The sequence below is a fragment of the Myxine glutinosa genome, chromosome 6 (genome assembly GCF_964187855.1).
Source record: "Myxine glutinosa chromosome 6, kmMyxGlut1.1, whole genome shotgun sequence".
NCBI classification, from domain to species: domain Eukaryota; kingdom Metazoa; phylum Chordata; class Myxini; order Myxiniformes; family Myxinidae; genus Myxine; species Myxine glutinosa.
Window position 1 is genome coordinate 30,250,890 of NC_136266.1, and position 22,684 is coordinate 30,273,573.

General features: G+C 50.9%; 1 protein-coding gene across 7 annotated transcripts in view; it reads right to left on the bottom strand.

The window, feature by feature from the left end:
- Positions 1–8,695, bottom strand: part of DUS2 (dihydrouridine synthase 2) — an 84,585-nt gene extending 75,890 nt beyond the window's left edge. Inside the window, exons 1-3 of one of the 7 annotated variants that reach the window (XM_078779712.1) lie at positions 7,137–7,302; positions 2,840–2,927; positions 2,491–2,661 (exon numbers count right to left, since the gene is read on the bottom strand). In XM_078779712.1, coding sequence (XP_078635838.1) covers positions 2,491–2,616 — 126 coding nt within the window. In that variant the 5' untranslated portion in view covers positions 2,617–2,661; positions 2,840–2,927; positions 7,137–7,302. Of the gene's footprint in view, positions 1–2,490; positions 2,662–2,839; positions 2,975–7,136; positions 7,303–7,348; positions 7,580–7,992; positions 8,078–8,467 lie in introns of those variants that run through there. The other 6 variants (XM_078779711.1, XM_078779707.1, XM_078779708.1 and 3 more) reach the window with 6 other exon arrangements.
- Between the last annotated feature and the right edge of the window lie 13,989 nt (positions 8,696–22,684).

Genomic DNA, 22,684 nt, shown 5'->3' on the forward strand with positions numbered 1-22,684 from the left:
AAATAATTAAACGATTAATTGATGAATTGATTAATTAATAAATCAAAAATAGCCTTTGCAGCCAAATCACCTGGTCATTGGCATGTCCAAATATCAGCTTCCTAACTCAAAAGGTGCCTGAGTTAATGGTCAGAAGAGAAATGAAATTTAATTAATTAAATAAGTAGTTAAATCGCTAATAATTAAATAACTCCTTAATTAATTGATTATTCATAAAACAAAAATACCGTTTTTGACAAAGGTCTTGTTCACTACTGTGCCGAAATTTCAGCTTCCGAGCTCAAAGGATGGCTGAGATATCGTCCGGACAAACAAACAAGAAAGCAAGAAAGAAAGCAAGAAAACAAACAAATAAATCAAAAATATCCTTGATAGCCACATCACTTGGTCACTCATGTCCAAATATTAGCTTCCCAGCTCAAAAGGTGCCTGAGATATTAGCCAAATGAGAAAGAAAATAAATAAATGATTAATAATGAAAATAAATAAATAATAATCATAAAAAAATTAAATTATTAATCAATTTGGTCAGAGAACACATAAACTACCACTATTTCATCAGAATCTGTAACTTTAAAAAAAAAAAATTTTTTGTCATTAATCGAATAATTAAATAATTAATCGATTAATTGATTAATTAATAAATCAAAAATATCCTTTGCAGCCAAATCACCTGGTCATTGGCATGTCCAAATATCAGCTTCCTAACTCAAAAGGTGCCTGAGTTAATAATGGTCAGAAGAGAAATGAAATTTAATTAATTAAATAAGTACTTAATTAAACGCTAATAATTAAATAACTCCTCAATTAATTGATTAATCAAAAAACAAAAAATACCGTTTTTGACAAAGGACTTGCTCACTATTGTGCCGAAATTTCAGCTTCCTAGCTCAAAGGATGGCTGAGATATCGTCCGGACAACCAAGGAAACAAGAAAACAAACAAACAAGAAACCAGAGTGAAAACTGAGTACTCTCTTTCAGCGTGCGTCACTGCCGAGCCCCCTTTGGTGCCCGGCAATGACGATTTGCAATGCCTGGAGGTGGCATAGGAAAGGAGCGGTGTACAACAAGAAAGAAAGAAACCAGAGTGAAAACTGAGTACTCTCTTTCAGCGTGCGTCACTGCCGAGCCCCCTTTGGTGCCCGGCAATGACGATTTGCAATGCCTGGAGATGGCATAGGAAAGGTGCGGTGTACAATAAATAAATAAAAGAACAGGAAGATATGTTTATTTTACTACAGACATAAACAACATATTAAACATCATTGCTGATTCTTTCACATGGTGAAGAGGTCGAGTCACAAAACATGCAGGAGAGGCGAGAGTGTTTGCAAGAGCCAAAATGACCAATAGTCCAAAAAGGGCAAAAAGGGTAACTTTCCTTTGACTTGGGCTTGGGCTTTCGGACCATGCCCTGCCACAGGAAAACTCCGCTCCCCGCATCACCGCCCTCCCTCAACCCCACAGGGGTTAACCAATAATGCATTACAGGGCCTCATGGCAATAAGGATCCCCACCAATCATGGCCTCAGGATTCCTCAACGGCCCTGCTTCACCACCCGAGGATGTTGATGTGTATACTGTACATCCAAAACTTTTATTATAATCAAAAACTTTGGTACCAAGTTGGCTTCTTGCAAAACCTACGGTAGGTAAATGGCTCTTCACCAATTTCAATTGATCAGGTGTTATGGCGTTGTGCAAGCACAGGAATGGATCGTCCCCACATCATGGAGCATTTAAAACTAGAACGGCAACCAGGAGAGCGCAAACCTCCGCCAGGCTGAACAGTTTACATTTTGTGTCCCACCGATAGGCCGGATCTAGATCCGGACCTGGACCAAACTCGAATCGGCTTGTTCTTCTCACTTGATCAACTAATCCACCAAGTTTAGTCATAACGCATCCACAACTTTTTGAAATATCGTGCTATATATCGTTTTAGCCCCATCTAACCCTGGTGTTGGGCTAGCGGCTAGGGTGCCGGCTTAGGATCCGAGGATCCTGGGTTCGAATCCCGGTCGATCGCTGAATTAACGCCAGGGGGGTTGACTCAGCCTGTCATCCTTCCGAGGTCGGCAAATTGAGTACCAGTTCACTGGTAATTCCCTGTTTGTCGTAAAAGGCGACAAAAAGGGTTGGCGGCAGGAAGGGCATCCGGCCGTAAAACATTGCTTCAAAAAGGGGACCAAAAAAACAACAACAACCACGGTCCCCGAAAAAGGCCAACCCCCGCTTTGCGGGGAAAAATGGCCTCTAAAGGTGGGTTTTTTTTCTCAATGAAGAACTTTTAAAAAAAAATTCTCGAATCTTCCCCAAAATCTAATCATTTCGTCCTTGTCACAAACCAAATCTCGCCACCAAATTTCGTCCAAACCCGTCCATAACGTTTTGAGATATATTGTTCACAGACAAACAAACAGACAGACGAGACAGACAGGGGTGAAAACATAACCTCCCCCCACCTTCGGTGGTGGCGGTAACAAACCTCGCAATACACGATGTCGGCACCACAATCTAGTGCCAAGAGCCGCATCGGCAGCGTTCCAACACGCACCATGGGGGCGAGAATCAAGCGGTTCACAAAACCCAGAGTCTGATGAGGCACCGCCATTGCGAAATGATCCAAGAGGTACTCAGGACGGAAGCTTTCTATAACCTGGTCATCCAAACCAAGGTGGAATAGGGAGGGGTAAAACAAGAGGCAGGAAAGGGATGGGGAATGACAAAAAAAAAGAAAAAAAAGTCAATAAGTTAGAAAATGTTAATATTTACACAAGATTAAGCTGAGGTGAAAAAAAAAAATGTATAAAAAGGGACAAAACAAAGGAACAAACATTTCTTTCTCCTGTTCATTCATGTTCCCTTGTTACATCCACATGTTGTTCCGCTCCCCTCTTCAGCACGGTGCCTTCTGCCCTCCCTCTTCCACAAGCAAAGGGAAGTGAGTGAGGATGGGGTCAGAGAAGAGGCTGAAGTTAGAGAAGAGGATGGGGTCAGAGAAGAGGATGGGGTCAGAGGAGAGGATGGGGTCAGAGAAGAGGCTGGGGTCAGAGAAGAGGATGGAGTCAGAGAAGAGGATGGAGTCAGAGAAGAGGATGGGGTCAGAGAAGAGGATGGGGTCAGAGAAGAGGATGGGGTCAGAGAAGAGGATGCGGTCAGAGAAGAGGATGCGGTCAGAGAAGAGGATGCGGTCAGAGAAGAGGATGCGGTCAGAGAAGAGGATGGGGTCAGAGAAGAGGATGGAGTCAGAGAAGAGGATGGAGTCAGAGAAGAGGCTGGGGGTTAGAGAAGAGGGTGGGGTCAGAGAAGAGGATGGGGTCAGAGAAGAGGATGGGGTCAGAGAAGAGGGTGGGGGGTGGGGTTAGAGAAGAGGATGGGGGTAGACAAAGGGTGGGGGTTAGAGAAGAGGCTGGGGGTTAGAGAAGAGGGTGGGGGTTAGAGAAGAGGGTGGGGGTTAGAGAAGAGGATGGGGGTTAGAGAAGAGGGTGGGGGTTAGAGAAGAGGGTGGGGGTTAGAGAAGAGGGTGGGGGTTAGAGAAGAGGGTGGGGGTTAGAGAAGAGGGTGGGGGTTAGAGAAGAGGGTGGGGGTTAGAGAAGAGGGTGGGGGTTAGAGAAGAGGGTGGGGGTTAGAGAAGAGAGTGGGGGTTAGGGAAGAGGGTGGGGTTAGGGAAGAGGGTGGGGTTAGAGAAGAGGGTGGGGTTAGAGAAGAGGGTGGAGGTGAGGTGGCAAGGGGGTAAGAGGAGAGTGAAGAAGTGGGGTTGGGAAGGAGAGGCGAGGGAAAAGGTGGGTGTGGGGGAGAGGAGAGGGACGAGGTGGGTGTGAGGGAGAGGAGAGGGAAGAGGTGGGTGTGGAGGAGAGGAGAGGGAAGAGGTGGGTGTGGAGGAGAGGAGAGGGAAGAGGTGGGTGTGGGGGAGAGGAGAGGGAAGAGGTGGGTGTGGAGGAGAGGAGAGGGAAGAGGTGGGTGTGGGGGAGAGGAGAGGGAAGAGGTGGGTGTGGGGGGGGGGAGAGGGAAGAGGTGGGTGTGGGGGAGAGGAGAGGGAAGAGGTGGGTGTGGGGGGGGGGGAGAGGGAAGAGGTGGGTGTGGGGGAGACGAGGGAAGAGGTGTGTGTGGGGGAAACGAGAGGGAAGAGGTGGGTGTGGGGGAGAGGAGAGGGAAGAGGTGGGTGTGGAGGAGAGGAGAGGGAAGAGGTGGGTGTGGAGGAGAGGAGAGGGAAGAGGTGGGTGTGGGGGAGAGGAGAGGGAAGAGGTGGGTGTGGAGGAGAGGAGCGGGAAGAGGTGGGTGTGGGGGAGAGGAGAGGGAAGAGGTGGGTGTGGGGGAGAGGAGAGGGAAGAGGTGGGTGTGGTGGAGAGGAGAGGGAAGAGGTGGGTGTGGGGTAGAGGAGAGGGAAGATGTGGGTGTGGGGGAAACGAGAGGGAAGAGGTGGGTGTGGGGGAAACGAGAAGGAAGAGGTGGGTGTGTGGGAGAGGATAGGGAAGAGGTGTGTGTGGGGGAAACGAGAGGGAAGAGGTGTGTGTGGGGGAAACGAGAGGGAAGAGGTGTGTGTGGGGGAAACGAGAGGGAAGAGGTGGGTGTGGGGGAGAAGAGAGGGAAGAGGTGGGTGTGGGGGAGAAGAGAGGGAAGAGGTGGGTGTGGGGGAGAGGGAAGAGGTGGGTGTGGGGGAGAGGAGAGGGAAAAGGTGGGTGTGGGGGAGAGGAGAGGGAAGAAGTGGGTGTGGGGGAGAGGAGAGGGAAGAGGTGGGTGTGGGGGAGAGGAGAGGGAAGAGGTGGGTGTGGGGGAGAGGAGAGGGAAGAGGTGGGTGTGGGGGAGAGGAGAGGGAAGAGGTGGGTGTGGGGGAGAGGAGAGGGAAGAGGTGGGTGTGGGGGAGAGGAGAGGGAAGAGGTGGGTGTGGGGGAGAGGAGAGGGAAGAGGTGGGTGTGGGGGAGAGGAGAGGGAAGAGGTGGGTGTGGGGGAGAGGAGAGGGAAGAGGTGGGTGTGGGGGAGAGGAGAGGGAAGAGGTGGGTGTGGGGGAGAGGAGAGGGAAGAGGTGGGTGTGGGGGAGAGGAGAGGGAAGAGGTGGGTGTGGGGGAGAGGAGAGGGAAGAGGTGGGTGTGGGGGAGAGGAGAGGGAAGAGGTGGGTGTGGGGGAGAGGAGAGGAAAGAGGTGGGTGTAGGGGAGAGGAGAGGGAAGAGGTGGGTGTGGGGGAGTGGAGAGGGAAGAGGTGGGTGTGGGGGAGTGGAGAGGGAAGAGGTGGGTGTGGGGGAGAGGAGAGGGAAGAGGTGGGTGTGGGGGAGAGGAGAGGGAAGAGGTGGGTGTGGGGGAGAGGAGAGGGAAGAGGTGGGTGTGGGGGAGAAGAGAGGGAAGAGGTGGGTGTGGGAAGTGGAGAGGGAAGAGGTGGGTGTGGGGGAGAGGAGAGGGAAGAGGTGGGTGTGGGGGAGAGGAGAGGGAAGAGGTGGGTGTGGGGGAGAGGAGAGGGAAGAGGTGGGTGTGGAGGAGAGGAGAGGGAAGAGGTGGGTGTGGAGGAGAGGAGAGGGAAGAGGTGGGTGTGGGGGAGAGGAGAGGGAAGAGGTGGGTGTGGGGGAGAGGAGAGGGAAGAGGTGGGTGTGGAGGAGAGGAGAGGGAAGAGGTGGGTGTGGAGGAGAGGAGAGGGAAGAGGTGGGTGTGGGGGAGAGGAGAGGGAAGAGGTGGGTGTGGGGGAGAGGAGAGGGAAGAGGTGGGTGTGGTGGAGAGGAGAGGGAAGAGGTGGGTGTGGGGTAGAGGAGAGGGAAGAGGTGGGTGTGGGGGAAACGAGAGGGAAGAGGTGGGTGTGGGGGAAACGAGAAGGAAGAGGTGGGTGTGGGGGAGAGGAGAGGGAAGAGGTGTGTGTGGGGGAAACGAGAGGGAAGAGGTGTGTGTGGGGGAAACGAGAGGGAAGAGGTGGGTGTGGGGGAGAAGAGAGGGAAGAGGTGGGTGTGGGGGAGAAGAGAGGGAAGAGGTGGGTGTGGGGGAGAGGAGAGGGAAGAGGTGGGTGTGGGGGAGTGGAGAGGGAAGAGGTGGGGGAGAGGAGAGGGAAGAGGTGGGTGTGGGGGAGAGGAGAGGGAAGAGGTGGGTGTGGGGGAGAGGAGAGGGAAGAGGTGGGTATGGGGGAGAGGAGAGGGAAGAGGTGGGTGTGGGGGAGTGGAGAGGGAAGAGGTGGGGGAGAGGAGAGGGAAGAGGTGGGTGTGGGGGAGAGGAGAGGGAAGAGGTGGGTGTGGGGGAGAGGGAAGAGGTGGGTGTGGGGGAGAGGAGAGGGAAGAGGTGGGTGTGGGGGAGAGGAGAGGGAAGAGGTGGGTGTGGGGGAGTGGAGAGGGAAGAGGTGGGTGTGGGGGAGTGGAGAGGGAAGAGGTGGGTGTGGGGGAGTGGAGAGGGAAGAGGTGGGTGTGGGGGAGTGGAGAGGGAAGAGGTGTGTGTGGGGGAAACGAGAGGGAAGAGGTGGGTGTGGGGGAGAAGAGAGGGAAGAGGTGGGTGTGGGGGAGAAGAGAGGGAAGAGGTGGGTGTGGGGGAGAGGAGAGGGAAGAGGTGGGTGTGGGGGAGTGGAGAGGGAAGAGGTGGGGGAGAGGAGAGGGAAGAGGTGGGTGTGGGGGAGAGGAGAGGGAAGAGGTGGGTGTGGGGGAGAGGAGAGGGAAGAGGTGGGTATGGGGGAGAGGAGAGGGAAGAGGTGGGTGTGGGGGAGAGGAGAGGGAAGAGGTGGGTGTGGGGGAGAGGGAAGAGGTGGGTGTGGGGGAGAGGAGAGGGAAGAGGTGGGTGTGGGGGAGAGGAGAGGGAAGAGGTGGGTGTGGGGGAGTGGAGAGGGAAGAGGTGGGTGTGGGGGAGTGGAGAGGGAAGAGGTGGGTGTGGGGGAGAGGAGAGGGAAGAGGTGGGTGTCGGGGAAACGAGAGGGAAGAGGTGGGTGTCGGGGAAACGAGAGGGAAGAGGTGGGTGTCGGGGAAACGAGAGGGAAGAGGTGGGTGTCGGGGAAACGAGAGGGAAGAGGTGGGTGTCGGGGAAACGAGAGGGAAGAGTTGGGTGTGGGGAAGAGGTGGGTGTCGGGGAAACGAGAGGGAAGAGTTGGGTGTGGGGAAGAGGAGAGGGAAGAGGTGGGTGTGGGGGAGAGGAGAGGGAAGAGGTGGGTGTGGTATACAAATGAGAAAACATTACCCTAATTTACAAATTGTGCTTTGCGGAGACGATACGAAGCGACATTTTCAAAGCAAAAGAGACACGATATAGAAAGAATGAACATTGAGTAACCACGGAGCGCCATTAAAACACAGGTTACAGTTTTCACAGGTAGGAAGTCAAAGACTGCGTGCGATTCCATCAATCCGACACGAAGGTCACGGTTCGACCCTTACTGAGGCAGAACTTACATTTTATCTCAAACACCGACTTATCGACTCCTGCGAGCTGTTTAATTCCTCAGCCGATTTCGGTGAAGCAGTGAAGCTCGAATTGACATAAATCCCAAGGAAGTTCGCGGTATCGAGGAGACGAGAATATTTCAGTCAGAAAGGGAAAAATATTTATTTTAATTTTTAGCGAAATATTAAACACAAATCTCATTTTGTAAACAATTATTAAAGCGATGAATGTCAATGTACAATTTATATGACCACGTGGCACGTGCCGCGCCGTGGGGCCAAAAAGAGGAAGAAGAACCTGCGCAAAGATGAAACTATTTTATTAAACGAATATTTCGATTTTGTTTGATTTATATACGATATAAATCATATCCTGCAGTTAATAAGCGCCCTTGTATTAAAATTTTAATATGAATTGAACAAAGAGTGGAGGTGCATTTTTACACCCGAGCTAATAAATGTACTTATAATCCCCAACACACGATATCACACTTTAAGGATTTATGTTGACTTTATGAAAATGGGGAGCAACGTCAAGGAATCCACAGGCAGGACTCGTTTGCGGCCCTCACGCACCATCGGGTATAACCTGGTGGTTTCACCAGACATCCGTTAAATTAGATTGCAGTACCGCATTAGCCATTACTGATTACCTGAATACCTGTGGCCAAAAAACGCAGTTATTGCGACTCGCTGATCTGCAACCTGTCCAGGCCGTCGCTTTCTGTTTTATTCAATCCTCTTGTGACAACTTCCGAATTACTTGTGTTACGCCCCTGTCACACCTTGACGATTTAGCCAGCGTATGCCGACGTATCAAAATTTATCTAAAACGCTGGCGTTCGCTGAACTATCGATGTTTTTTTTCAGTTTTGGGCGTATAATAGCGTATTCATAACGAGTTGGACGTATGCATAACGTATTAGTAACGTACACAGAACGTTTCGATAACTTATACCAACGAATGCGTAGCGTGTTGTCGGCGTTCACAACTTATGCCCAACGAGTCTAACTTATGCATAGCGCGTGGCAGCGTATCGCCGACGACCACGTGGCGTCGCCTATTAAAAGGCTGCCGCTCGACGATTCAAATCATAACCGCACTAGACATCGAAGTGTCAACGTCACCGTCATGCCGAAGAAAACTTCGAAGAATGCTGCCAAGAAGTCTCCTGGCCGTGGCCGTGGACGCGGACGCAAGGAGGATCCATCATCACCCACACCCTCCCCATCACGCTCACCCTCTGACGGAGAGGATGCTGGTTCCAACGCCTCTCGGGCATCGTCGGTGGCATCGATAGCTGCGTCCGTAGCCTCCACCTCCCCTCAGCCAACCCTTGCGAAGAAGAGGGCCAAGAAGACACAGTTTTGTCTTGATGTCCAAGAGGAGCAGCTCATGTGCGATTTCCTTCGCGAGAACGCCATCCTCTGGGACATCAAGAAGACTGACTACCGGAGGGTGGACAAGAAGGCAAAGCTCTGGGAGGATCAAGCCAAGGCCATGGGGAAGACTGTCGAGCACCTTCAAGGGTGGTTCAAGTCCCTGCGAGACACCCACACCCGTCTCGACAAGAAGAAGAAGAGCGGTGACGGCGCCCCGGAAATGACAGAGGGAGCAGTGGGTGAAGGCAAACTTCGGCTTCCTCACGACTGTGGTCCGCCATCGTGCTGAGCCCGTCAACAGTGTAAGTATAAACACATATTAATATCAATACTAATATTTATTTATATTAGTTTTACTGTACTACAGATCTCTGAGCAAATTAATCATTGATTACTACAAATCATTGAATTTGCCTCGTATTTTTGCCTTGTATTTTACTAATCAATTGTCATAATTGCAGGTAAAGGAAACCATTGCAGCACACAGCGGGGACCTCGAGGCTGTCGAGGCTGCCTGTGCAGAGATCGTGGTTGATGACGACAGCACACCCTCCCCTGTCCCCTCTTCATCCTCACAGGGCAAGGGGAAGCGTGGCCAGGACGATGACCAGTTGCTGCAGTCACTCCAGAAGAGGGTGCACGAGTCTGGGGAGCTCCTCAAAGGTCTCGCACAGCCTCAGCCCATCACAGCCACCGCAGCCTTCGCCAACTACGTGCGTGACAGCCTGGTCAGCATGTCTAAGCGCAAGTTCCGGAAGGCAAGGTCGCGCATCAACACCATCCTCAGTGAGCTGATAGATAAGGAGAGTGATGAGGAAGAACCCCCCATAGTCCCCACCTTCCCTGCTCCTGCTTCTGTGCGACCAAGTTCAGCACCAGCTACCTACACCCCCACGGCGTCGGAGATGTACCAGCCACCTCCCCACATGTGGAGACACAAGGCACCGGCTGCGTCAGTCTGTATAACATCTCTGGTCTCTCAGGAATGCTCAACCTGTCCAGCGGTCCTGATGCTGCAAGCAGCCCGTCTGGGGAGCTGAAGACACCTCCACCACCAGAGAAGAACAACTAGTTACAGTGACAGTGACAGTTGTGTACTTCTCAAGATTAGCAGAGACATTGTTTTGGCCATGTTTATGCCATTTTGTATATACGTTTGACCATTGTTATCATGTTCCATTATTTTTCAGAGCACTGAATAAAAGTTGAGCAAACTCTTGATGTTTGTTGATGTTATTGTTTTAATATTTAATTCATAAACAATAATTAACAATAATAAATTATGGCCTTATCCCTTATGTCTTTATCCTTTGTAAATCAATGAAAAGTAGTTGGTTAAAACCTGTTCGCTGCCCTCATCTGTCCATCAGCCTACTTTGGCTTCTCACTGTGAGGAAAGAGACAAGCTTACTGCTGTCTGGGTTACATCCTGTAAGGGGAAGGGCTCTAGAAAACTTCAAAAAGACCGAGTCAGGCTGGTTGAGGGCAGCTGGTGGAAATTACAAGCAGGTTGGGATAAGATTTTTGTCCTATCCTATCTGAAAATTAGTTACTTCCCTTGGCAGCGAACAGGTTAATAATATTTTGTGTTTATCTTTATTATCTTTATGTTATAATTATAAGTGTGGTCATTACCTTTGATCATAAATAAAAACAAAACTGCTGTTAATTTTTATATAGAAAGTTATATAAATATATATATCATATCAAATATATATCTATCTATAATTCCAGTAATCTCTGTGTGTGTGTCTGTGTGTTTGTTTGTTTGTCTGTGACCGCTGTTTCTCGACAACCACGGGTCCGATATACTTGAAACTTGCCAGGTATATTGCTGGGGACCCGAGGATGTGCCTTTTCAAGGTTTGAAATTAATCGGACAAGTGGTTCCCAAGGTATGGTCACCGTACTCGCAAGCCGTTCGCTTTGGCTTTGCGAATGGACCAAACCATTTCATGTAAATAGAGGGGGGGGGGGTTCTACCGTACTCGCAAGCCGTTCGCTTTGGCTTTGCGAATGGACCAAACCATTTCATGTAAATAGAGGGGGGGGGGGTTCTGTGGTCGTTACTGCCACGTGGTTTCAAAGTTTTTTTTTGTTGTTGTTGTTTGCACGCATGTTTTTTTGCACCCACGTACGGGCACGCCCTAGTATATATAAAAGGAAGGGAATCACTGACTCCCTTTGGGTCCATATAAATATATATTGTTGTGGATTTGAGAATTGTGTTGCTGTGTTTTTTTTAATTGAAGTGTAATGAAGCTTGTTGTAAATATCACCCTCCAGTTTGTGTATAAAGGTCAAAGGTCGTCCCCTTAATTATTCCATATACAATCACGTAGCAAATCATAGATTTCATTTTTTTTTTGTAGTTATCTCCTTATTATGTGTATTAGTTTAAGGCTTTGTCTTCCATTAATTGACACTCCATTGCACCGAATTCAAATAAGGTAGATTCCCTTCCAATTCCCCTTTTGTCAGCCATTGCCAACTGCATTGGGCGGTTTTCTGCGTGCGGTTTTCCGCATTCGCCGCTGCTGCTTTGGGACCGTGTTTTTCGCCGCAAGACTCCATTGAGCACGAGGTCATCTCGGAGCAGAAGGTGGGAGGATTCAGCCCAGCGCCAGGAACAAGGCGTGGCCTTGCCAACGCCTCCTCTAGGGGCGGGATCGGTGAGCCCTCGCGACCAATCAAGGCCGAGGCGAGCTCACCGATGGGCGTGTCCTGGAGGCCGGCGGCTTGATCGCCCGAGGCGCAATAAAAGCGCGCGCGCAAGCCTTTTGAAAAAGACGCGCAGGAAGATCTTAAGAGAGACGCGCAGGAAGATCTTTGAGAGAGTCGGCAGATGCGTCAGAGAGCGAGCCCATCACGCAACGCCCCCACAAGAGAGATGAGCTTGACTCCACCATGCAGCTTTGACTCCACCATGCAGCTTTGACTCCACCACGCAGCTTTGACTCCACCACGCAGCTTTGACTCCACCATGCAGCTTTGACTCCACCAAGCAGCTTTGACTCCACCACACAGCTTTGACTCCACCACGCAGCTTTGACTCCACCACGCAGCTTCGACTCGTTGCTACGCGGGAACCAGTTTGCGGTGGCATCGGTGGCCGTCGAGGTCCAGGCCGACGTCCCGTGCGGGATCAAGCCCCAGCCAGCGTCCAGCTGAACCTTCCTCTCCCTCCAGCCATCCACCTCCTGCCATTCCTGTCATCATCCCCCGTGTAAGTGTGCTTGTAGGCTGTCTTTTGTCTCGTCCCTGGGTTTAAGTAAGACTGCAGTAGTTAAGCTAAAAATTGCACTGTGTCCTTCTGGTCCGTCCCTCTTTCTGTCTTTATTTTCGTATCCCTCCTTCTCCTTGGTTACTTTTGACTTGTACATAATTAGTTAGTAATAAATTATATTTGTTCCTCCTTACTCTGCCTTCTTTCCTTTACATCCGTTTCGTCCTTGTCTTTTCCCAATTGAATACCTGTGGCACGATTTGGCCAACGTTTCGGAATCGGGTTAGTGAATGCTAATGACTCGAACTTCGGGTTGCTAAAAACCGCTCGGCAACTAGACCATCTAAAACCGGGGTTCGAGCGGGAGTCCCTCCCTTGCTTCACAGTCAGGAGTGGCACTCAGGTCCTTGGGACTTTTTGTAGACCAAATACCCTGGCTGCTCCTGACCGGAAGGAGCGTTGGGACCCCCAGGACTCACGTCGGTCAGTCGCGGACAAGGGGATTAATCCCCCCTTCTTAAGGGGGAAAGGCCGACGTAGAGATCCGTAACAATTGGTGTCAGGAGTGGGATTCGAGGCCCGAACCAAATTTTTAAACATCTAAAAAAATAATTTGGTCAAAATTTGGAGTGGCCGGGATTGTAATAACATCTAAATTTAAGTCGTGCCATGGATGGTCAAGATGATCGGATGCCGGTTGGGGAATTATAGGGGTTAGGGGTAACCCAGGACCACAGGGAGGAAATGGAGGAGGAGAGCAATGGTGATGTGGTTGCGTGGGTATTAGGTGCACAAATGGCGCCCTCGCGCACGTGGTTGGAGAGGCACAAAATGGCGTCTCACACATGGCTACGGCGGCCGCACCCACTGCACAAGTGGGAGGGATTGACATGCAGGCCCTCATTGCGCAGCTGCAGGCCGCTGTGCAAATGGGGATAGGAGAACAATTGGTACGAATGGAAAACAATATGGGAAATAATTTTAAGGGGTTGGACAATAAATTTGAGGGGTTAGACAATAATTTTAAGGGGTTGAACAATAAATTTGAGGGGTTGGACAATAAATTTGAGGGGTTAGACCGGGATAAAAGGGGTGAAGAATGGGTTAACGGGGCGAGAAGACAAGATGGAAGACAAATTGCGGGAAATAGGGGAGCAATCCGCCCGGGAAATTAAACAAATGGGAGAGCAGATAGAGGAGGTGAAAACCGGGTTGGAAGGTAAAATGGATGCTCAGAGGAATGAATTGGAACAGATGAGGGCGGCATTTACTAAAGAAATGGAGGAGATGGGGGAGGAGATAAGATGAGGTGTGGGCGAGGATGTCTCGGGGGTACGCGAGGAGGTAAAGCGAGGTGAGAAGCGTATGGAGAAAGAGGTGAGAAGTAGTACGGCTAGGTTACAGGGGGGGCATAGAAGATCTAACAAGGGGAGTAGAACAGCTGATGGTGGGACAAAAGGAACTAGTGGATCAAGTGGAAAAGAACACTGCAATAATCGGGGGTTAAAGGCGGCGCAGAAAGACATCAAGAAGGAACTTATAGCGACAAAGAGGGAATGTCAGATGGTACATGAGGGATTGACAAAGAGGTTGGACGAGGTGACGGAGGCAATGGAGACGAAAGACCGGGAGGTGAGGACGCACATAGAAACGGTCAAGGAGGCCTTAGAGGACCAAATTGAGGAGACGCACCGGGAAATAAAAGAGGTGAAGCAAAAGTTAGAGGATGTGGAAGAGGGGGTGAGTGAAATTAAGAAGAGACGGAGGGAAACTAAGAGGGAGATAAAGGAGGAGGTGATGGAATATTTACAAGGTCGGTGCTCAAATCATGATGATGTGCTTGCTAACCAAATAAAGAGTTTGCAGGTGGCGGAGGAGGAGCGACGAAGAGGTGCCGAGGTGAGTGGCGTTATACTCGGAAATGTATATGGTGTGAGGGGAGATTCAGTCGGCTTGGGGGTTGGTTTGGACCCGGGTGTTCGTGAGAGGCCGCTGGTGAAGTGTACGACAGGTACAGAGTGTGAAAGAGGAGGTGTGCGAGGATGTCCGACTATGGGTGTGTGAGGAAAAAGTGCGCGCCGAGGAGTAAGTGTGCTGTCGAGAGCGAGTTGGTCGTAGCGCGTGTGCGGGGGGGGGACATGGAAGCGCGGGATGGGGAGTGTTACAGGGGATGTAACGGAAGAATGCACACCTGTGGTGAGTGTTACGGAGGGTGTAACGGGAGAGTGTGCGCAAGAGGATGTGCGAGAAAGGTGTGTAACGGACGGGTGCATGAGTATAGAGTGCGCTGTCGAGAGTAAGGGTGAATGCGCGACCGAGTGTGGTGGTGAAAGTAGAGAGAGTGACACGGAGCACGAATTGGTTGTAGCAGGTGAGGGAGGATGCACACCTGGAATGAAAGGATGCACACCTGGAATGGTCGAGCGCGTATGGGAATGCGCACTTGAGTTAGTAGTAAAGCACGTGATTGGGTATGCAAGTGAGTGCGCACCCGTGGTTGTCACCGGGGATGTGGGCGCGAAGAGGTGTGTTGGTGAGGTGTGTGAACGACGAGTGTGTGCTAAGGTGTGCGGTGGTCAGGTGTGCGACAAAGTCTGTGAGCGGAATGAGTGTACCTGGGTGTTGTAGAAGAGAAGGTGCAATGACAGAGAGCATGGAGACAGCTGGATGTGTGAGCAAGGAACGGAACGCGGGGTGTGAGCATGCAAGTGGAGCATCGACGTTAACTGGGTTAGCGGATAGCCGAAGCGAGCCCTCGGTGCGTGCCGGGCTTCGTGTGCAGCGGGAACCAGCGGGGATCGTAACCACCGTGCGGGGATCCACGCCGGGCCGCGCTCTGAACGGTCGCGTCCGTGCTCCGCTCAGCGGAGCGGGCGGCCCGGTAGGAAGGGTCGGCACGGCGACCCCTTGTGGTTGAGGCGTTCCGGCAGGGCGAGATCGGGTCATCAGGCGGGAGACCGAATGGCTCCGCGCCGAGGTGGACCTTGGGATCTCGGCCTGAGCGAACCCCCTTCCCTGCACCGAATGCCGGACGAATCCAACCGCCGGCAACAAACCACCCGCATTCATTGCTCGGCGTTGCGAAGCCGAGCTTTGGAAATGAATTGGCGCACCAAGAGGCTCAAGTGAGTAGACGTGTGAGGGTGATAGCAGTAGTGAATTTGAACAGCAAAATTTGTGATTGGAAAAAATTTGATGATTGGCAGATGATTGGTAGAGTGATTGGCAAATTTTAGATTGGCTGAAATTGGATGGGCCAAATTGGTAGTGGAAGATGCCCGATGTGGTGGGATGGCAACTCTGCCATCCCTCACAGCAGGGGCAAAGGAGCAATAGTTTTATGGGGTTTGGCAGTGAAAACTAGCCCAGGAGGGTTAGGATAAAGTGTGTAGGGATCTAGAGAAGATGACCATAGGTAACGGTAAGGTAAGTAGCAACATTGGACAGGTAGTCGGGGACATAGAGAGGGTAGTTGGATGATAATGATGAGGGAGCGCAATAATGTAAAGGGGCGACTGGGAAGCGCGAGTTTCAGAGGGGAGTAGTTAGATCAGATGATGCCGAGTGTTTGAGGATCGAGCAGGTGTATGGAGCAGTGTATGACTGAGTAATGGTGATTGAGTGTTGTGTTGACCAAATGGTCCAGGGAGGAAGGAGGGTGCAGGAAGCACCAGTAGGAGTGATTGCACAGGTGTGCAACTACAGGTGTATGGAGAATGGTTGTGTGGAATATATGGAGTATGGAATGGATGGTATGGAGTGAGTATGGTGGAAACTGTGGAGTGGAGTGGATGGTGCGAAGGTGTGGATGGGGAGGATGGACCCCATCACGAATACCCGGGGAGGGTAGTTTAAAAGTAGGTAGAGGGTATAGGTAAATTGTGGTTGGATATTGGCATCTGTGGTGCGTGTGGAAGAATGGAGTTTGGATGGGTGCATTAGTGTCGTGGAAATGGCTGGGCGTGTGGCCTGTTAGTGCGTGTAGTTGAATGGGCACTCCACCACTGTGAGGATGTCGGCCAGGTGAGGCCGCAGGTGGGCTCTGGGAGCCGTTAGATTTGTGGATGGGGCCCGAGGATCCGGAGGACGGACCCGGGTAGCCCAGTGCCAGAGAGGGCACCGAGTGGGGAGAGCGCCAGAGGGCCTTCCCCAGGTAGATAGGTTAGGTTAAGGAGCAGGTAAGCTCGGAGGCAACTGCAGTGGTGGAGGTGTGCAGGTGGGTAGACCTGCTGGGAGAGCCACACGACCCAGTCCTGAAATTGTGCAAAGGCACAGGGAGTTGAATCGGGGGAGTGAGACCCCAAATTGATGAAGCACCACAGTTTGGTCAATGGGAATTTGGTTCTTAAAACCGCATAGAGTGTAAGATTGCCAATGGTTTGGCAGGGAAAGACCCCGGGTAGTGTAAAGTGTATTAAAGTCATTTAGAAGTAGTTAGGATTAAGAATCTCCTCGCACCATCTACATCCACTCACCTGAGGTGATGATGGTGCTCCACACCATGCCATGGTTTGTTTTTATTATTTTTTTGTGCAAATGTTTGGAATGTGAGACGCATCATGATTCATGACGTGGGTGTGGCATTGTGCTTTGTGTTCCATCTCTCCATCCTTATGAGGATTGATGATGAATTTGGATGATGGCAAATTTTGGTTAGAGGGATTGTGGGGACGAATTTGGTATAGGAGAGATAAGGGGAAGACGTGACAATAGTGACGAATTTGTAAATGTGTAGATTTTTGTAAATATGGGGTAAGGGCAAGGGTAGAGTAGGTAACGGGGGGGGGGGGGGGGGTGTACAGTAGAGACGAGCTTTTCTCCGCTCAGTCTCCAAACGCACCTCACCTTGCATTGCCTTGTTTGATGTGTACCCTTGTGACCTTACCCCTCACTCACCTGTCTTCTATCCCCCTGTCTCCCACCCGAGGACTGTGCTCTCTGGGCACCGAGGGGAGCGTGCGGGAGTCTGCCATTGTGTGCCAGAACTCTCGCAACCACAGCTGCCTGCATCGATGCACCACTTATGGACCACATGTCTGTGGCTGAGCACCACTGATGGACCCCACGGATTGGGGCATGGCCCCTCTGCTGGAACCAGCCACGATGGCCCAGGATCTTGCTTGCGGACCTCGGGGACGTGGCACCTATGCCATACAGGTGAACCACCCCTAGTCGGCCCTCATGGGCCATAAATAAAAAGTGGACACGTTTTGTGCTTTTTATGTCCAAATAGGCCGCAACCAAGAAGATAAGAATGACAACATCAGGAAGAACATTGGCCAGCAGAGGGAGCCGAAGAGGAAGACCAGCACCAGGGGTTTGGTTTTTAGTTGAATTGTGGTGACTGTGCACTCCGGTGCGTTTTGGTGCATTATGGTGCTTTGATGATAGTTGGTGCTGGTGCGTCGATGCAGCGCAGGCTGTCTCCCCCCCAAAATAACAATCACAGGTCCTGGGTTAGTTTTGTAAATACCAGCGTCAATTGTAAATAATGCTCCCCCACCGTAAATGTGCGGGATTTGGATGATGGCAAATCATCAGGGAGTCTTCTCAGGATTCTCAAGCTTCAAAATCTGGATACACGGAGACAAACTTTAATCATGACACCACCGAGTCTGGACTTCTCAAGATTCCCAATATGGATACACAGAGACAAACTAACCATTACACCAACGAGTCTGGACTTCTCAGGATTCCCAATCTGGATACACGGAGACAAACTTTAACCATTACACCACCGAGTCTGGACTTCTCAAGATTCCCAATCTGGATACACAGAGACAAACTTTAACCATTACACCACCGAGTCTGGACTTCTCAAGATTTCCAATCAAGATATACAGAGACAAACGTTAACCATTACACCACCGAGTCTGGACTTCTCAAGATCCCCACACTGCATACACAGAGACAAACGTCAACCGTTACACCACCAAGTATGGACTTCTCAAGTTTCCCAATCTGGATACATGGAGACAAACTTTAACCATTACAACACCGAGTCTGGACTTCTCAGGATTCCCAATCTGGATACATGGAGACAAAGTTTAACCGTTACACCACCGAGTCTGGACTTCTCAAGATTCCCAATCTGGATACACAGAGACAAACTTCAACCATTACACCACCGAGTCTCGACTTCTCAAGATTCCCAATCAAGATATACAGAGACAAACTTTAACCCTTACACCACCGAGTCTGGACTTCTCAAGATTCCCAATCTGGATATACAGAGACAAACTTTAACCATTACACCACCGAGTCGGGGCTTCTCAAGATTCCCAATCTGCATACATGGAGACAAACTTTAACCATTACACCACCGAGTCTGGACTTCTCAAGATTCCCAATCTGGATATACAGAAGCAAACTTTAACCATGACACCACCGAGTCTGGACTTCTCAAGATTCCCAATCTGGATACACAGAGACAAACTTTAGCCATTACACCACCGAGTCGGGGCTTCTCAAGATTCCCAATCTGCATACATGGAGACAAACTTTAACCATTACACCACCGAGTCTGGACTTCTCAAGATTCCCAATCTGGATATACAGAAGCAAACTTTAACCATGACACCACCGAGTCTGGACTTCTCAAGATTCCCAATCTGGATACACAGAGACAAACTTTAACCATTACACCACCGAGTCGGGGCTTCTCAAGATTCCCAATCTGCATACATGGAGACAAACTTTAACCATTGCACCACCGAGTCTGGACTTCTCAAGATTCCCAATCTGGATATACAGAAGCAAACTTTAACCATTACACCACCAAGTCTGGACTTCTCAAGAATCCCAATCTGGATACACAGAGGCAAACTTTAACCATTACACCACCGAGTCTGGACTTCTCAAGATTCCCAATCAAGATATACAGAGACAAACTTTAACCATTACACCGCCGAGTCTGGACTTCTCAAAATTCCCAATCAAGATACACAGAGACAAACTTTAACCATAACACCACCAAGTCTGGACTTCTCAAGATTCCCAATCTGGATATACAGAGACAAACTTTAACCATTGTTGTGAAAATCAACCAAGTCCACAACTTTGTCCCATAGGTAGGTTTAATAACAATCAGATCTCTGGCATCATCCTGTAAAATACAATCATGCAATATATATATCAGGATCTTGGCATCATATAGGAAGGATCGATAATATTAGTCAATGCAAGCAAGCCTAGAATATGAGTGGGTACATACCATCCGAGTCTACATGTCATAGAATAATGTTGCAGGAGTGGCCCGAGGTCGCGGACGTCCGAGGTCTTATAGACGCCTCTCAGTGGTTTAAGCGAGCATCACACCTGGGTTCAACTTTAATACATTTTCACTACATTCTCCCCGCCGTTAGAACTACACTGCCACGAGGCAGGAATCAAGCGTGCGTCAGCATTAATTGATTAGGGATTGCAATCCATGTCAGTCGGTCCATCCGTAGCGGTCCGGGCGGCGAATTACCCTGCCAGTACGGGTCCGGAAACTACCGGGTACGACATCCCCAAGCCCAGAGTCCCCTGCATCGGAGTAGCCGCTGGAGGCAGGTGTCGTAGGGAGCACCTCAGTGCCTTCAGGCAGGGGTGTATCTGGCGAAGGGAGGGACGGCAGATGCTTCATAGGGGGAGCTTTGGGAGAGTCCATAGACTCGTAAATCGGTTCGTTGATATCCCTATAAGGGTCGATGACCCCACAAGGGGCGAGATGGCATATGGAAACAGTGGACTCACATCCATCTGCCGTCATCACACGAGCATGCTCGGGATTAGCCTGGAGTACCTGCACCTTATCCACTAAGGGATCGTATTTGTTCATGCGAACCGCACGTTTGAGATACGCCGGCCCCGGCTCAGCGAGCCGACTGGGTAAAGATCGGATACTACCCGAGCTTCTAGGGTGGTGGAACAGTCTTTCGTGAGGAGTCTGGTTGGTGGCCGTACATAGTAGAGCCCTGATCGAGTTCAGCGCCGCAGGTAGCGACCAAGCCCATTTATCTAGGCCCCGTTCAAGGGTCCTGAGGCTTAGCATGACGGCCCTCCATATGATCCCATTGAAGCGTTCGACCTGCCCATTCGCCTGTGGTCTGTACGGAGTGGTGTAACTCGAAGCGACATTATTTTGGAGCAAGAAGCACCTCACTTCCTGGGACAGGAACACCGCACCCCGATCAGTATGCGTGTAGGCCGGATACCCAAACATAGAAAACAAATTCTGCAGGCACTGTATGTGCACATGTAAGCGAAAGGGAATCGCGAGTACTCATCAACGATAGTGAGCAGATAACGAGAGTTACTCGACACCGGCAGCGGGCCTTTGAAATCCATCGCCAATCTCTCCCATGGTCTAGTAGCCCTGACCAGCGTCCCCATGGGAGGGTTGTAAAAACACGGTTTGAGTTCCGCACATACAGCGCAGTCGCAGCAGACCCGGCGGATGTCCTCAACCGAGTACGGCAGATTACCACGACGCACAAAATGAGCGAAACGCGTCACCCCAGGGTGACACATAGTGTCGTGCAAAGCGCGCAGACCCTCCAAAGTGATGAGACCCGCACATGTAGCCGGCCTCGATAAAGCGTTAGAACTACACTGCCACGAGGCAGGAATCAAGCGTGCGTCAGCATTAATTGATTAGGGATTGCAATCCATGTCAGTCGGTCCATCCATAGCGGACCAGGTTATCCTTCCCTGGGCGATATTTGATGGTGTAGCAGAATTCGGCGAGTTTGATACGCCAGCGAGTGATTTTCTCATTCTTAATGCGTTGAGCATGTAAGGTGTCGTACAAAAACGCCACGCTTTGTTGGTCCGTGATGATTTGGAAGCATCGCCCGAGCAAGTACGAACGCCATCGCCGAATCGACTCGACGATCGCGTACGTTTCCTTTTCGACAGACGAATGCCTCCGCTCAGCGGAGGTGAGAGTCCGCGAAGAGAGAGTCGCCGCTATCGCATGATCCGAGGCATCACTTTCTCAGACGAAAGATTTGCTCTCGTCAATCGTCGCCACAGCGGCGCCAGCGATGTCGGACTTAAGGCCCCTAAAGGCAGCCAAGGCGGCTGGGCTCATGGGGAACGCGTCGCAGGCCACAAGGGGGCGGAGTTTCGTGGAGAAATTTTGCACCCACTTAGAATAATGGGCGAACAGCCCGAGAGCACGCTTCAGTGAAGCTCGATCGCAGGGCGGGCCATATCGAGCAAGGGTCGCAGACGCTCCTTATCAGGAGCAACAGAGCCATGGGGCACGGTGTACCCCAGAAGATCTATCGTGCGCAGGGAGTAACGACACTTAGCCTCGTTCATGGTTAAGCGATACCTCTGCGCGACCTCGAGGAAGCGCTTCAGCTTCGCATCATGATGCCCCTGGTCATGCCCGCAAACCGTAAGATTGTCCAGATATACAAAGACATCGGTCAAGTTCTCCTTAGCGATGAGGTCGTCCATAGCCCTCTGAAAACAGGAAACCCCGTTCGTCACCCCAAAAGGTAGTCGGGTGAACTGGTATAACCTTTGACCTGATTCAAACGCGGTATAGATACGGTCTGCCTCGGTGATGGGGATCTGATGATACACACTACATAGATCGAGAGTGCTATAGACTGAGTACAGGGCCACCTGTCGAACCAGGGCGTCCATTCCCGGGAGGGGGTAGGCGTCCAGCTGTGTAAACCGATTAATCGTCTGCGAAGTCGATTACCATTCGTTTGCGATGCACCTCACTTCGCACCACTAAGACCTGTGCCCGCCACGGTGACCGGCTAGGTTCTATGATACCTTCCTTTAAGAGCTGGGCAGTCTCTTCCGCAATGAATTGCACGTCAGCTCGTGAGTAGCGCCGCGATTTTACTGCTACCGGCGTGCAGTCCGTGGTCATATTGGGGAACAGCGACCGCGGCTCAATTTCCATCCCTGCGAGTGCACAAACAGCCAGCGTATCAGCACCACCAAATTCCATTTCCAAACGTCCGTGTCGCTTAAGAAAGTCATGTCCTAACAATATGTCAGCACATAAAGCAGGTAAGACCATGAGATGTACATCTGGAAACATTCGTCCCTTTATCACCAACTTCAATTGACATTCCTCTTTTGTGTTGAGCCTAAGCCCTTGAGAGGCCATAAAGATCCGACGGCATGTCCTGAGAATCGGCCATCCGTGTTTTTGCACCAGTCGATGATCGATATAACTATCCGTGGACCCTGTATCAATGAGAGCCCGTGCAAAAATTCCCTCGATCATAAGTGGGATGATGGCCTGAGCCAGGCCAGGCGGTCCGGCAGGAGCCGAGCCATCAGAGCGAGACGATCGCGCCTCGCGTGTAGATACAATGCCAGCTGCAGTTCTTCGTTTGTTCGAGCAGCCTCCAGAGGGCGCTCGTGTCATGCGCATAGTTTGAAAGCCATCTGCAGTCTTTCATGCCAAAACAGGAGCTTGTAGTTCGTACAAGCAGCCTTCGGATGGCGCTCATGTCATGCGCGTAGTTTGAAAGCCATCTGCAGTCTTCCGTGCCAAAACAGGGGCTTGTAGTTCGTACAAGCAGCCTTCGGATGGCGCTAGAGTAGCGCGGTGAGTCTCATAGCCATCATGAGACGTTCGGATTCCAGCCAAGGACGGTCGCTCCGCGTTCGGGCGTATTTGCGCCATTTGTTTTGGTGGTCCGGTGAATCTCACCAAGGTCGAGCGCGCAGCCAGGGGCCCACGAGGAGGTACGCCGCTCATCAAAGGCGGGTGA